Here is a 16,549-nt window from a genome sequence, read left to right as displayed (position 1 = left end):
CTTCACTGTGGGGATGGGCTAGTTTAGGACCCACGATGCTTATGTTCTCTGGTCTAGGGCAACTTCTTCCTTAGCCTTGGACGATATTGGAGACACGTTGGTGAATTCTTCCTTGAAGACTGTACTAGGTCTAGATTGCACGCTGACTGTTCTCTTTCTGTTAACATTTTTTTCAGGTGGGAGACGAGACACCTGAGTGGATCTCACCATTCTCAGTTACCTCCATCACAACTCAACTGCAAGCTCTTAGAGAACTATTCTGGTGGGCCATTCCTTCCATGATGCATGTATTTTAATAACATGACTCTCTCAGAGGATCCTTCCCCTCAAGCTCCTCAGGCCCCTTACATCATCCCTTTGCTCTGAAAAGCAAGTCAAAGACCAAACCGAAAGCAAGTCTGGGTTTGATAGACATGTGTAACCGTGGACAGCGGTCACACAGAATGATGTGGCCCTTCCCTCCTTTAATGCCCATGTAGGGAAAAGGAGAAAGGGAGGGGGCTGATTTTGGGATTAGGAAATGGAAGAGATAAAGGAAGCGGGAATAAGGGTACAGAAAAGGAACGGTGTTTCTGGTGAGTTTCACCCTGTCACCTGCTCCTGTGTTCTTCTTTCATGAGTGTGATGCTGGTCTTATCGTGAACTAGACCAAATATCCTGGATACAGATCTAATAAATTGTGATGTTTTGGTGGGAGAGGTAAGAATGCTCTGGAACATGGAATGCTGCCAAGGTGGAGAATCAGAGAGTTGCCCCAATGGAGGATGAAGAACTTAACTTTACAATGTTGTCAAGGGTTGGACCTGTAGAAATGGTCACAATTTCCTATCAAAGTATATTTCTGTAGTGATTACATTTTCTTTTTTAAAAAAAATTTTTTAATGTTTATTTTTGAGAGAGAGAGAGAGAGAGAGACACTTTTTTAATGTTTATTTTTGAGAGAGAGAAAGAGAGCATGAGCAGCAGAGGGGCAGAGAAAGAGGGAGACACAGAACTCAAAGCAGGCTCCAGGCTCTGAGCTGTCAGCATGCAGCCCAACATGGGTCTTGAACTTGGGAACCATGAGATCATGACCTGAGCCGGAGTCGGAGGCTTAACCGACGGAGCCGCCCAGGTCCCCCTAGTGATTACATTTTCTAATTGACTCACTCTAGTAAAATAGGAATTCTAGTTAGATTTCTCCCCATAAAGAGAGAGAGCAGTAGTCATAGAATGTATACAGTCAAATCTAAAGAGATAGGAAAGTGATTCATTAGTAAAGGACCCTGACCATTTTCAACCCCCAATATGTCAACCTTGGAAATACATTTTACTTTAAGTGAGTTTTGTCTTTTCTTTAATCCAGTTGACATACCGGGACACCTTGGTATATATTCCATATTTTCCTTTCATTGCACACTCTTCACCCCAGCTAATAATTCCAGTTAAGAAATTAATGCCTTCCACTTCGGTAACATGGGGTCCCCCGCTATCTCCCTGGCACGAATCTTTACCTCCCTCATGGAAGCCAGCACAGAACATGTTATTATAGATGGTGAACTTGGTGGATCTAAGGCATGTGGCTCGGTCAACAAGGGGGACTTTAAGGTACTGAAGAATGGTAGCCTGTCGCCCTTTGTTGAAGACTTTCCCCCAGCCACTCACGTAGCCATATCCAAATTTGAGGAAGGTGTTCGTGTATTCCCTGTCAGCAACGCAAATAGGTGTTACGTAGCTGTTAAGCGTTAAGGGCTCGTCCAGTTCCAGAAGGGCAATGTCATGGCTGTACTTATTAACAGATGCATTGTAGCTGTGGTGAAGAATAGTGCGAATCACGTTTCGCTTTTGCTCTGTATATTCCGTCTCCTCGGTGTTATGTTCACCTATGGAAAAGAAATTTCTCTTCAATCACAAATAGTCTCTCCCGTAAAGAAGCAGATTTTCCAAGATTTTCGGCATCACTGAATTCACTGGTAGCCAAGTGTCAAAGATCCCAATCTTACATCGTTAGGATTTTGGTAACACGTAACGAGGGCCGATGCATACTTTCCAGACCCAGAACCCATTCAGGACCATCGTGGGCTTGTTAGTTGACCCAGGCTGATACAACTCTTACATCATTCACGGATGATCAGGAATCTGCGTGTCACGAATTATCCTAGACTCTCCTACTTTCAAGTATTTTGACCCCCTGTTTGAGCACAGATAATATATTCATTTGCTCATTCGTTCAGATGTTAGCTGAAGGCTCGCTACATACAGGCTCCAAGATGAGTGATATGACGTGACTTTTGGGGAGGCTCAGTGCGCTGGAGAAATGCGCACCTCAATAAATAATTCTACCCCTGTGAGGTGGGCGCTAACATAGGCACACCCAAGGAACAGTGGGGGGCTTGGTGGATGCAACAAGTTGGGTTCTGGAAATGTGTCTCCTCTAGCACTAGCCCAACTTATTTAGGAAAGCTCTTCTTAGACCTTAGGAAAGTATGATGCAGCATACAGTGATACCACAGATTGCTATCCTGTTTTGTTCATTTACCTGCAACAACAGTAATTTGAACATCCGGATTAATACAGTGGGCTGCGGTTACCACCCATTTTTCATTGATGATGGAACCTCCACAGAACGCATCAATTTTCCCTTTCAAAAGGACCTGTGGAAACAAAATTGTGAAACTCACTACATCATGTGCTTGATCTAGAACAAAATAAATTCAGGTGCTGTTTATAGGAGTGGGCAAAACGTTGGATTCTAGGTGCTGGCAGAACTGGAGCGTTTCTGGAAAGTGTCAGCTTTGCAGATGAGTGTTTCCAGAGCATGATCAAAAAAGCCATTTCTGCAACGGTCTCAAAGAGAATGTGCAATGAGAGCCAGGGGGAGCTCTAGACGAGGCAAATATGAGGGAACAGCTTCGGTGATTTGTGGCCCTTGGATGCCTTTTCCAGGTGAGTCAGATGCTCTGATGGCACACACATCGTTTCATGGGGATATGGCAGGTAAATGCAGAGATGCGCTGACTTGACTCCTCCAGATCCATTGTTGTTATTGGGTCTTCTGTCCCTGCGTGAGGAACTCTTGCTAGAGGGTGATTTGCAAGAGAAAAACTACTGATATTTCCATGAGGTCCTTTTTTTTTTTTAATGTTTATTTTTGAGAGAGAGAGAGAGAGACAGAACAGAGTGTGAGCAGGGGAGGGCCAGAGAGGGAGGAGACACAGAATCCGAAGCAGGCTCCAGGCTGTGAGCTGTCTGCACAGAGCCCAACGTGGGGCTCCAACGTACCAACCGCGAGATCATGACCTGAGATGAAGTCGGACGCTTAACCGACTGAGCCACCCGGGCGCCCCTCTATGAGGTCTCTTTAAGTATGAATTGAGACCACTGGGCTCCATAAGGGCAGTGCTTACAGCCATCCAGGCAGTGAGACACAGCAGGACACATGCACTCCTTCCCTTGTCCCCCTAGCCATATTCCACACCCCTTGGCTAGATATGCAAGCTGCCTCTGTCCTGAAAAGGTCTACTTAGCTGTGCTTGGGCAAAGTGGACAGAGGTGTTTGGGTGCCTGGTTTGAGCCTGGGCGTTATTAGACAAGAGGCCGATCCATTCTTTCATCTGTACGTTTATTGTATAATCAGAGTGGACAATGAATGTTTTTACCACCTCAATATCTAGATCAACTTGAAAAATTTCACTTCCATTGCACCCTGAGCCACCTGCTCAGGAAAAAAAAAAAAAAAAAGCTGAGCAGTACAGACACTAGAGGGCGCACCGAACATTTGGAAACCCTTGTGCAAGTTGCTGAGTAACTCCTATGAACTCCTGCCCTTTTTCCTAAAGCATGCCTTGTCCCAGGCATAAATCCGTTTCTAGACTAGAGAAAGAGAGTGGTCAGTCCCCTTAAGTGAGAGTCTGAGAAGGTCCTTGGCGCATGTTCTAGTGAAGATTCTTTTTGTCCGGAATTCAATTTACTGAACACCTACTAAGTCCTAGACACTGAAGCATTGGCCTCCCCCCGCAGAGACCTATGGGGCTGACCCACTGCAAGCCTCTGACCCCTTTTACCATATTTTAGCTTTCTCTCTCATTCTAGCTGTTGCTTTTTAAACATTTATTTTATTTTAAATTCATTCATTTTGAGAGAGAGAAAGAGAGCCCATGGATGAGTGGGGGAGGGGCAGAGAGAGAGGGAATGAGAGAGAATCCCAGGCAGGCTCCACACTGCAGGCCTGGAGCCCAACCCAGGGCTCGGCGGGGCTCAACGCAGGACTCAAACTCATGAACCATGAGATGATGACCTGAAGCCGAAATCAAGAGTTGGTGGATCAACTGACTGAGCCACCCGGGTGCTCAGTGGGGGGAGACGGACAGAGGGAGAGAGAGAATCTCAAACAGGTTCCACACTCAGCGTGGAGCCTGACGTGGGGCTGGATCCATGACCTGAGCCGAAATCAAGGGTGGGACGCTCAACAGACGGAGCCACCCAGGCAGGCCTAGCTGTTGCTTTTTATTTTGAAAAGTTGTAAAATATAGGAAAACTCACAGAATAATATAATAAACACCAGTGTAGCCACCACTCAGACTTAACCGTCTCCTTAATTTTTTTGAACATTTATCGATCGCTTCCTGTGGACTAATCATTGTGCTAAGTGTTTTATGTACGTTTAAAACAACACTTTATGGAGTGATATTAACATATCCATTTACAGATGACCTCACTCCCCTAAGGTTACTTAGGTTAGTTAGTGGTGAAGCTAGGATATAAACCCTAGTCTGCCTGGCTTCGTAATCGATGCTCCTAAGCACACAGTATGTCTCCAAGTGGGGTTAGTGGGCCAGTTGCAGTAGAATCACCTGGGATGTTTGTAAAATGCAGAATTTATTTTAAAAGTGCTCAGGGGCCCCTGGGTGGCTCAGTCGGTTAAGCGTACGACTTCGGCTCAGGTCATGATCTCCCGGTTTGTGAGTTCGAGCCCCGCGTTGGGCTCTGTGCTGACAGCTCAGAGCCTGGAGCCTGCTTCGGATTCTGCCTCCCTTTCTCTCTGCCCCTCTCCTGCTCACACTCTCTCACTCTCTCTCTCTCGCTCTCTCTAAATAAACATTAAAAACATTTTTTTAAGTGCTCAGTTCACCCCAGAGCTGACTACATAATTTGTGGGGCTCAGTGCAAAATGAAAATGTGGGGCCCCTTGTTCAAAGACCAGGAAAAAACATGCCATTGAAAACACTAACATACAAAACTCTTCTCTTTCTTCTGTGGTCTCTTGAGAGCTATCATGGTGTTTTTAGTTTATTACTTAATGTCACGCTTTCTCAGGTGTGGGGGATATTTGTTGGGAGAGTGCAGACACTAATGGGTGCCCAGGAGCCATACCCTGTGATTTAGCATGCAAGCACCAATGTCCCTGGCCGTCAGGTCCCCTCTCCCACCAGCCCCAAGGGAAGATAAGTCAGTCTTCCCTTCTCACTGGCCCACTGCAGCGACCAGCAGCGGAGGGGGGGATTCCCAAGGGATTACAGCTTCCATGCCAGGATGTGCTCGGTACCTGGAATGGAGGTGGGCAAGAAGCTTGCTCCCACCATTCACCCTCCAAATGTGCTGTGACAAACATCTGGTCCTCAGATGCTCTGTGGCCCTGACCCGTCCCCAAATGGCATAGAATGCGTGCACCCAACCTCAAGCCTCCCGGCGCCTGTGCAAGAGGAGGGTGACAATGGTAGCTGTTGGAGACGAGGACGGAAGTGTGCCAGCGTGCCACGGGTTGAGGGGTGGCAGTGGTCATTGGGCAGGGGGGACAGGGAGTGGGAGGGTCAAGAATCCATCCCCGGGAGGTGGGGAGAGGTTCCAAGTTCTTAGCGCAGGGCTGCTCCACTGTCTCATCAGACTTAAGTTACAAAATACGAAGCATTAAACTCCAAATTCAGGACCTTTCCAAAAGCAAGGCCCCACGCAAGTACACTGGTCACAAGCTCATGAAGCTGGCCCTGACCCCAAGGGATATTTTATCACTAAGCAAATTTGGGCAACACTGTCCTACACGGATCTGAATGGTCACATCTGAAGACACCTGTCTAGTAACTGGAGTTCTTTTCCTCTTTCTTTCTTTCTTTCTTCTTCTTTTTCTTCTTCTTTTTTTTTTTTTTTTTTTTTTTGCCAATCGCTGATTGGTATTAAAAATTTTAGCAAATATCTTTGCCAAGAAAAAGCCCTAAAATATATTTGCATTTAAAGATATTACATTGGTTTTGGAATGTTTACTTGGCTACCTCAGGATCACAGCTATCTAAATATGAGCTATTTGGGGATGAGCTGTCTGCTTGGCCAAGGACAAGTTCTAGTAAGACATCCCTTTGGCAAATGAAGGGGAAAATGGGAGAGCATGTGCTCTGAGCAAAGCATCCAAGTTCTGATCTGTCAAACATTTTCATGTTTGTCCAATCCTAAGAGGAGCCTGTTTTCTCTCTTTGTGACACATGCACAGAGGCACGCCCAACACCCCCACCTCCAGCCACAAAATACACATACACAGAATAATAGTCTAAATGTTCTGTCTAAAATAGTTTTGTGGGGCCAGGTGAGATTACGTATGTCATCATCTTATTTCTCTTAATTGACACTTGAGCTAGGAAAACTAGAGGGTTACTTTTTCCAGGTGAAGATATGTCTATAGTCTTAGGACCTTCTTCTGAAACCTTTTCCCCAACCCTCCCCTCTGCCAATAAAAAAAAAAGAAAGAAAGAAAGAAAGAGAAAGTTCTGATTCATGCATATGGTAACTGCATGCTGTCACGGGCGTGTGTCCTAATCAAATGGAAAGCATTGGGTGCGTGTAGGTAGCTGCACAGGTCAAGAGCTCGGGTACCTTTAAGGAAAGCTTCAGGTTAAGCTGAGGAAAGCTGAGACTGGGGAAAATGCAAAGACGGTTTAAAGATCGTTTAGGCCAAGAGCAGAAGAAAGAAAAGACAGAGTGTTTCTAAGACATTTTGCTGGTTGAAACGGTTGAATATTAGCAATTGCATATGAGACAACCTAATACAAAGGTCACTTGGTGCCCACTGTATTCCATTTTTTTTCAGTTTGGTAGAAAGATTTCCCAATTATTAAATGTCGAATAAATATGGCTCGGGTGCCTGGGTGGCTCAGTTGGTTGGGCGACAGACTCTTGGTTTCGGCTCAGGTCATCATCTCAGTTCATGAGTTGGAGCCCTCCGGGGCTCTGAGCACTGACAGCACAGAGCCTGCTTGGGATTCTCTCTCTCCCTCTCTCTCTCTCTTCCCCTCCCCATCTTGCTCTCTCTCTCAAAATAAATAAATGATCTTTAAAAAAGGGAATAAATATGACTACTACAGAGCTGAGGCCCATGATAAAACAGGAAATAGACCAGGTACTTCACGTTCAAGGCCCAAAGCGGAAGAGGTGGGAGGGGCTCTTGGGGCAATTTTGCTCGGGCTCAGACTTGGCTGACAGGGTCAAGGGCGTGGGACCCAAACCAAAGTAAAGCTTTAGAAAGCAGAAACGTAGTGTTGCTTTCTCTCAAATCTCTCTTTTAAGCTGTTGATGAAGGTGATCTCGTAGTATTTCCCCTTTTTTCTCTAACGTTCAAAGGTTTTCATGGCTTCCCTCTGCAGCTGTAGGAAATTGGAGTCTTGTTTTAGTTCTCCAGTCTAAGGATACAGTGACGCTAGGAAACATCCTTTCTGTTCCCATATAATGCACTTGACCCTCTAGCTTCCTCTCCGAGCTCACGGCCTCGCGTCTCCCACCGCAGCGAGTTTAGAGGTCCCGCACTCAGTCTGCGCCATTGGCCTTGGGTGGGGGCGGGGCTGGCTGCGCCGCCGGAGCCGGAGGGGCTTCTGGGAAGCGCCAGGCGCAGAGGGCACGTTCCGTGCAGCTTCGCCTCTCGCTCGGAAGCTGAAGTGAAAGCCCTCGAATAAAGGTAAGAACCCGACGCGGCCCCCGCATGAGCTACGGGGAAGGTGAAGCTCACCTCTTAGGGTCTCAAGCCTGGAGGGGGTGGCAGCGGTCCCCTGTCCTGCTCTAATCCCCCCACCGGGCGAGCCAAGGCCCTCAACGCTCTCCCCGCCGGTTTAGCAGGCCGGGGCCGTCCCCAGCGACGGAACAGCTCTTCCAGTTGACAATTCAACAAACATTTGTTCAACCGACGTTTCCTCCCAGAGCTGCTCAGCCCACGGCACCGACACTGGTTGGAAAGGGCTTTCTTAACCCAGCGCCAGAATCTGCCTGCCTGCCTGCCTGCCTGGGAGATTCACCCGTAAGCCCTCAAAGAAAAAGCCGTCTTCCCCTTTCCTCTGTGGCCCCTTAGCTCTTGCCGACCGCCAGCTTAAACCTTTTCCTTAGCCAACGAAACCTTTCCAGCTTGTTCCCGCCATTCATTACTCCAGATGAAAGTGACCTCCCTACGTTCTTCTTTGTGCGATGCGTTCACCCAAGTGGTCGTTTGTATCTCCCCCAGCCCCCTTTTCTGAAGCATGGGAATGTTGAATCCTGTCTAGGTGAGATCGCGAAACTGTTTCGTATCTCAGAGCCCTAGATCTGTTGTGGCCACTGAAACCCCAGCTGTTGCTTGCTTTCTCCTGATGCCTCGGCTGCAGCAGGTGTGTTTGCGGTCTTGCGTGCAAGCGAGTCAAGGGTTTCCACCTTGCAGATTAGCCGCGCCGTGGAGCTGGCGCGTCCGCACACGAGAGAGTCCGATTGGTTGCATTTCCTGCTTGGTCTTTGTCTGCAAGTGACTTTTTGGACCCTCAGTTTACCTCCTGGTTTTGAAAACCGGTAGCCTTTTGTGAGAAACTGGGTGGAGGTGGGTGTGGCGAGAGTGCTCTCGGGTGAAAAGGAACCAACGCAGGGGGGTTTTGGGGTCTTCTTCGGCTATGCTGCAGAGTAGCTCAGTTTTTCACCTTTGGAAAAGACTGAAACTTAGTGCTTTGTGCCTCTCCGGTCTGCAGTCCTACTTCATATGGATGACATAGGGAGTGACCATGTGCATGAGTGATCTTGAACTTTCCAGATGAGCTTAGCTAGGCTTGATAGGAAAGAGTCAACAGGTATACTATGTAAGTGTGCAATGAGGAGGGTATGAAAAGATTTGAGATGATGTGTATCCTACCCTGTTCCTCACAGCCATCATCTAATAGTTTGTTCTGCTTAAAAGAAAAAAAAAATAGCGAGAGCAACTAAAATTTCTATTAGGAAAGACTTGCATTGATAAAATATTGGCAAGCATCTGGTTTAAGGGGGGTGGGTGGAGAATGGAGAGATTATGTGACTAAATTGACACTATGTTACACCCCCCTCCACCCCCCCCCCCCAGCTCTTATTTAAACGTGTTTGGCAGTTTCACTTCTGGGTTGACAAGGGGACAATGCTAAGCTCACTCACAATGTGTGCATCCTGAGACATATTTTTTTATCCTTTTTTTAAAATCTTTTTTTTTTTTTTTTTTTTTAAGAATAGTCACCTTGGGGGGCACCTGGGTGGCTCAGCCGGTTAAGTGTCTAACTTCAGCTCAGGTCATGATGTCACAGGTCGTGGGTTTGAGCCCCGTGTTGGGCTCTTTGCTGATAGCTCAGAGCCTGGAGGCTGCTTTGGATTCTGTGTCTCCCTCTCTCTCTCTCTGCCTCTCCCCCACTCACTCTCTGTCTCTGTCTCTCTCAAAAATAAACAATCATTAAAAAAATTGAAAAAAAAAGAATAGTCATCTTGGCGGTAATACAACACCCCTGGGTTTGTGGATCCTCCAGCCTAGGGACTGCCTTATGTCCCACAACCCCAAGGAAGATCATTATTATAAAGTAGGGTCTTTTGTTCCAACCACCTATCCCTGGAAGTTGGATACGTATTGAGAAAGAGAATGCACAAGAGCACAAATAGTAAAATTAGATAGATTTAGATCCATGGACATTAAATAGAATGAAAGCATGATTAGAGTTGCTGGATCCAATAGGGGTTGTTCAAGGAAAGGTCAATGTAGAAGGTCAGTCTTATGAAGAGTCATGAAGGACGGTAAAGAAGTGGATGAGGGAAGAGATACTGGTAGGAGGCCTAAACTGGGGGTAGAGGGGGCGTAAAGGAACATGCGGTGTATTTTATTGACTGTAAGAGCAAGTCCAACAGATATTCTTAAAAGCAAAGCCAAGGTAAAAGAACAGAAAATATAGTCTTGGTCGTGATGGTCCACCACCGTTCAGTACCATCGTCTGCAATGTCTGTCCAATACCTGCCTCCCAGGTATATGTTCAATATATTACACCCATCATATTGGAAAATGCTGAAGAATCCTGAATAGATACATAGTCTTAGAAAACTCCAGTGGTGTTAAACCTGGGATGATTACATGATCGTGGCTTAAACTGTTAACCGGTTTGATGACTGAAAAGTCTTTGAAGCTACTGGTTCCTGATGGCAAAAGTTCCCACCTCAGCAGAGAAAATATTTTGGAGTGAAGCATCCTTGAGATAGCCACAGAAGCATATAATTGTGGCTACTAGGGAGTTTTTAGACTATTATAAGCCATGTCCGATAGAACTTTCCGTAACGATGGAAATGGTCTGTATCTGTGCTGTCCAGTACAGTCCAGCCACGTGTGGCTATAGTGCACTTGAAATGTGGCAGTTGTGACTGAGATGAATTTTTAATTTTACTTAATGGTGTTTAGAGTTCAATAGCTACATGTGGTTAGTAGTTATGTTATTGGACAGCACAACTTTATATAAGGGCCAGCCTGGCTCCTTGCTTCTGGGGTGGGGTGGGGTGGAGGGGGTTGGGGGGGGGGCTACTTCTTCTCTCAGATGGAATCACTTAGGCTTTAGCTGTAGGGTCAATTGCAAGTTTTGCTACAAATCTAGCTCTTGGACGTTGCCCCGGAAATGTGCACAGGTGATTCTGTGCTGGCACAGAAAACTGCTAACAAGTTTTCATGTGATTCTGATGCTGGCACACTTTGAGGCTTCGACCAAGCCCCTGTCACATACCCTAGTTCCAGTAACTCAGTTCTTGCCTTACTCCTTCCTACGTCAGTCCTTTTAAAAATGCCTTCGAAATCAGTGTCTCTAGACCTAGAGACTTTCTCTCGCCACTTCTCCCATGAGCGGAAGTAGCACCCTGAACCCCAAGGCGCACAACCTCACTCCCAGACCTTGTTGCATGTCTGGAATGCTGCTATGCTATTTCCGTGATGTCAGACTCTCCTTGACCTTGTGTGGTAGCTGTCCCTGGACTTTGCATTCACTAGCTCCCCACCGGTGAGGGCTTCTTCATATTGCTTAGCGCTGAAACTTGCCCAAACGCTTCCCTTACCCCGGTAGACCTGTCTGGTGTCCTAACGTGAGCCCCCACCTGGCCTGTCCCTTGCCCTCTGGGCTCCAGTTGTGACACACCATTAATATAGAGTACCTGCCAAGGGAATTGACCTGGTTTGGCGGTTTTTCCACCAACAATTCGAGTCAAGTCGTTCAATGGTTGGGTGACGTTATCCACATTTTTTTCAGCTTCAGTGGAGTTTTCATAGTCCGTAGTGGAATTTTCGTAGTCCGTAGTGGAATTTTCATAGTCCGTATTGAGAAAAAGCGTTTCAGCGCGGGTGTGCGTCGTAGAAATGTGTGGGACGGAAACTCTTCCGCATGGAAATGGCACTAGAAAAATGGAAAAAAAAATTAGTGTTCTGATATTTCTCATTGGCAAGCAGAGCGTGTATTACAGAAATCGAGAATGAGGCCCATCCTTGTCACTTCTGAGAAGCAGGCCCATCAATATTTAAAAAATCTAATCAATGAATATAGTCTCAAACTAAAAGGTTAATTGCATTATTTTCACGGGAAGTTTTCAAACCCTTCATGAAAAGAACATTTGGCTCAGGAATCCATCATCTTTACGGAAATAGAATAGGTGTTCCAGAATCCAATTTTGTGAGAGTTTTATAAAGTCTCATGACTTTCTGTTGTGTTTCTTTTCTAAAAAGTCTCCGTCCCAAGGCCTGTCCCTAAATCGAATTCTGAGTGGTGCCATGGAACTTTAACTTTAGAATTAGGTACTTGGGACCTCCGCTGCTTTTTGTGAACCAGGATTTCTTTTGTAGACTAGAATGCCTTCTAGACTCCAAGGTGGATTTAAGGATCTGCTGGGAAGAAATCATGATTTAATTATCTGGCTTGGTTAAGCATTAACCAAATAAATTGCTGGGGCACCTGCCTGGCTCAGTCAGAAGGGCATGTGACCCTTGATCTCGGGGTCATGAGCTTGAGCCCACAATGGGTGTAGAGATGACTTAAACTGAAAAAAAAAAAAAAAAAAAAAAAAAACTTTAACCAAAGAAATTGCTAATATGATTATCGCAGCCACATCCACCTGGGACCTAGCCACCCTTTTACCTTGGGTCAGTTTATTTCCTAAAGACAGGAAATCATGTACTGATACGTTGGGGACAACCAGAATGGAAATCTGTAGTCAAGCAAAGTCACCTCACATTTGATTTTCATTTCTCACGTTCCTTCTAGCCACATTCCTTATAACAGACATTTCTATAGCAACCAGCTGTAGCAAAGTATCATGAAGACAGCATGTGGTTGGGAAAACAGGAAATTAGTTCAAAATACTTATGTATAAATATAAATCAACAATGGCTGGAGAAAAAGGACCATTGCTATTGAAAGGCAGAAAAGCTCATTTTAGGTTTGGCCTACTTTGCTAAAGATAAGGCTATAATCAAATATAACACTGAATAGTAAGAGGTGGTTCTCAATTCTCTTTTTCCTTCTAACGTGGAAGGGCTTATGAGGGTTTAGTTACTGTGCCATCTGTCTACACTGGAAGTTAGATTTTGAAGGCTTTTTTTTCCCCCTGAATATAAATCATTTTATTTTTAAAACGACTTCAGATTTGAAGGTTAAAACATAGAGATACTCTCCTCTGGAGGTGAGCTAGCTGTGAAGCACTGTATGTGAAGAACCAGGCAGAAGACAGGTAGGTAGGTCCGTGAAGCATTAGAGACTGCCCTTCGTTTTAGTTGCAACAGCATGTATACCCTTGGCTTCTGGTCGTTTCTTTAATTTCCTCTGCCGGGTGCTTTGGTGAGATAGGTATCGAACCCAGTTACAGAGGATTGGTGCATGATTTAATGTACCAATTTAATATCAGGCTTTGAAAATGCAAAAGAAATTATATCTAGTTTGCTTCAAAAAGGCCCCTCATTTATCAACTATAACTGATCCTGCGGAGCCTACTTTTTTTTTTATTTTTTCTTTAATCAAAGTTCCTCTTGCTTTCATTTTCAGAGGATAGCAATACGAGCGTGGAGTGGAGATGTTCTGAGTACCACCAGTCAGCTGTCAGCGTGGTGGCCCGGTCGACATGACTGGGAAACATTGTTTTGTTCACTGCTGTGGAGATGGACCGTGTGAGTCAGCCTGGCACAACCTGAAACAGATGGTCGTCAGAACCATGCTGATGTCAAGCGCGTAAACTCCGCTCGAGACCCGAGGATGGGAAATGACTTTCTCAGAGTAAGCCAGCCACACCCTGGCAGAGTCCTGCGTTACATTCCCCGTTCCCTGTGCTAGAAGCCTATCGGTCCATCATTTGTGTACCTTTTTGTGGTCTGGGATTACTATATTAATTTGACTTGGTTAATTACAGATCTATAGAAATCATATAAATTGATTGCTTCATGATATAAAAGTCAGGAAAAAAGTGGGCACAGTGAAGAATTCAGACTGAATACAGTCATAGAATTTCTATTTAAAATGACTATGCAATTTGGAAAATTGTCCCAGCTACTGATCTCTTCTGTGATCTCAAAGGAGAGGGGAGCCTGGGTGGCTCAGTCGGTTGAGCGTCAGACCTCGGCTCAGGTCATGATCTCACGGTTTGTGAGTTCAGGCCCCCACATCGGGCTCTCTGCTGTCAGCGTGGAGCCAGGTTCAGATCTCTCGGTCCCCACTTCTCTCTTCACCTCCCCCCCCCCCCGCTCATGTGTGCGCGCGCTCTCTCTCTCCCTCTCCCACAAATAAAAGTGAACATTAAAAAATATATCAGGAAAAGAGTCCACCTATAATTAACAAAACACCAGAATTATTTAAAAAAAGAAACAAGTAGAGATTATAAAAGTACATAGTCCAGTTAAAATGCTGAAGGTTCAAATAGAGATTTGGAGAATGCATCCCCCTAGCTTACAGACAACAACAACACTTATTTAGATTTTGACCTGCTGGTTCACAGGACTTTTGGTCCTCCGCAAGTTGGTATCCGGTAGTACAGGAACAAACCACCTTGTTATCAGCATCCAATTTACAAAACTGCTTGCACCTGCCATTCTTAATGTTGCACGTTACATCTGAAAGAAAGCCACATCAAAAGTAATAGCGTCAGTTCACATGCATTTCTAAAAAGTACATGAAACTACTCACTCATGTGAAGGTCAGATCTAAGCAGGGGGCATTCATGGAGAGAAGCTTGGGAGCCTCGAGCTAAGCGTAGAAAGCAAGATAAAATTCTTAATAAGGCATCAAAAGGGCAGCAATATATTTGATTTGGCATAAAACTGAAGGTTTGGATATTCTGCTTCCACTAAATCTTGGACTGCAATTAAAAAAAACCCTGTTTATTAGAATGTATAGTCTACATTCAGAGAAATCCCCAAAACCTCGCGGTGAATTTTCACAAAGTGTGTCCACCGGTTTAAACACCCAACGGACCAATGCATAGGACGCGATCCACATCTCAGAAGCTCTCCTAATGCTGCCTTCTACTGCACCATTCCTCCTTTCCAAAGGCGCCATCCCCCCCAAATTCTAACAGTGAATTTTGCCTGTTCGTGAACTTTGTATCAGTAGAAGCTCGCAGTGTGCCCTCCTCTGTGTCTTTTCATTTAATACTTTGTGAGATTCATCCGTGTTCTTTGTACAGCAGTTCATCGACATGCTGTGTCGTATTCCATCGCACGAATATTACTATCTTCATCTGTTTTACTGTTGATGAATATTCGAGTCGGGTTTCCAGTTTTTGCCCCTTACGTATAATGCCGTAATGAATGTGCTTATACGTATCTTTTGGTAATATGCGCACGAACACTGGATGTATACCTATGAGCGCAGTTATTGGATCATCTGTTCAGGTTTGGTAGACACTGCCAAGTGCGTTTTCTAAAATGTGCAAATTTAAATTCCCACCATCGGTGTGTGAGAGTTCCAGTTCTTAGACGTACGTAATGCAGGTTTCTTCTCCCACTCTGACTTGCGTTTTTGTCTCAGTGTGTTTTGCTGAATAGAAGTTCATGGTTTTAATAGAATCCAATTTATCTGAGCACACTTGAAGCTGGCCAAGGTGGGTATATATTAACACAGGAGAATGAAATTGGGTCCCTTAAGGTGGCTCCATGCCAAAGACATTATGTGTTGGCAAGGACGAGCGTTCTGGTGGCCCGCATTCTCTTGACTTTCCTGTACAGTCTCCCTTATTCATAGGAAGTGTTGTTCTTTGTTTCTTACAATGCTTTTTGTCTTGGATTCTATTTTGTGTGAGATTAAGATTGCTTCACCGGCTTCTTTTTGTTAGCGTTTACCTAAAAATCTTTTTATATCCCTGTATTTTAGCCTCCTGGTGTAATTTTATTTTAGGTACCTCTCTTGTCAACAGCATACAATTCTATTTTTCACTCCAGCCTGAAAATCTGCCATTAACCCCACTTCACATTCACGCTGATTTCGGGTATCTTTGGCTTATTCCTGCCATCTTAGTCGGTATTTTTTAATTACTGCGCTTTCCCTTGGTTTCTTTTATGCGATCTCGACCACCGGAAGTAGCATGGTTCAGGGCTGGCTAGCCGAAACCCGCTGAGTTCAGACACGCGGGCTCTGCCCTTGGGCCTATTTCTGTCTCTAGAGCAGCCCAGGAACACGCTGACTAGGAGATCCCTTCCCCCTTCCCTACCTGCTCAGCCACGTACAACAGAAACGCTCACTTGTGGGTACAGTTAGACCCTGGAAAGTTTGAAGGCGAGGGACTATACTAGACGCCTCCTGTGTACCACCTTCCTTCCTCTCAGCCTCATGGGTGTCCTTTCCCAGCACTGAGGCCGTCAGCTCTGCCTTGACTTCCCCTGACCTCACACGGGTGCAGCCTTGAATTGCCTGGGCTCATAGCTGCACTACGGGCCTCTCCCTCTTACCTCGGCTCTTCCCTGTTGAGGCCGAGGCACGGGATGCTGTATGACCTCTCCAGGTGCCCCAGCACATACAGCCTGGAGATGTGGGGGGAGTTAACACCCCCTCGACTAAACTTTTGACCACTGGGAGACAGGTGCTGATGGACAAACTCCCGTCTTCTCCCCTCTCAGATGGACTAGGCTGAGGCCAGTTCTGTGGCTCCTTGGAAAACAGTCCCAAGAGATCCAGTAATCAGTTGCAGATGAGGAGGGATGACCCTTTCTATTATTGGTTCTCCTTTCCTCCCTGCCTCACGCCCCACCCCCCACCCCCCGTCCCTTACTCTTGTTCTCTAGGATTGCACACCCTAATAAGTAAGCTTGAGTCACAGACTCTTTTTTTTTTTTTTTCTGGAA

The 16,549-nt window shown here is 45.7% G+C and overlaps 1 protein-coding gene across 1 annotated transcript in view; it reads right to left on the bottom strand.

Annotated features, from left to right (window-relative positions):
* Positions 1-915: 915 nt before the first annotated feature.
* Positions 916-16,549, bottom strand: part of F9 (coagulation factor IX) — a 31,791-nt gene continuing 16,157 nt past the window's right edge. The window contains exons 5-8 of the mRNA XM_058713104.1: positions 14,195-14,323; positions 11,389-11,627; positions 2,519-2,633; positions 916-1,862 (exon numbers count right to left, since the gene is read on the bottom strand). Of these exons, the coding sequence (XP_058569087.1) occupies positions 1,315-1,862; positions 2,519-2,633; positions 11,389-11,627; positions 14,195-14,323 (1,031 nt within the window). The 3' untranslated portion in view covers positions 916-1,314. The remainder of the gene's footprint in view (positions 1,863-2,518; positions 2,634-11,388; positions 11,628-14,194; positions 14,324-16,549) is intronic.

This window comes from Neofelis nebulosa, chromosome X (genome assembly GCF_028018385.1).
Source record: "Neofelis nebulosa isolate mNeoNeb1 chromosome X, mNeoNeb1.pri, whole genome shotgun sequence".
Lineage (NCBI taxonomy): Eukaryota > Metazoa > Chordata > Mammalia > Carnivora > Felidae > Neofelis > Neofelis nebulosa.
The sequence above is the reverse complement of the archived record's forward strand: the minus strand, read 5'-3'. Positions and strand labels throughout refer to the sequence as shown.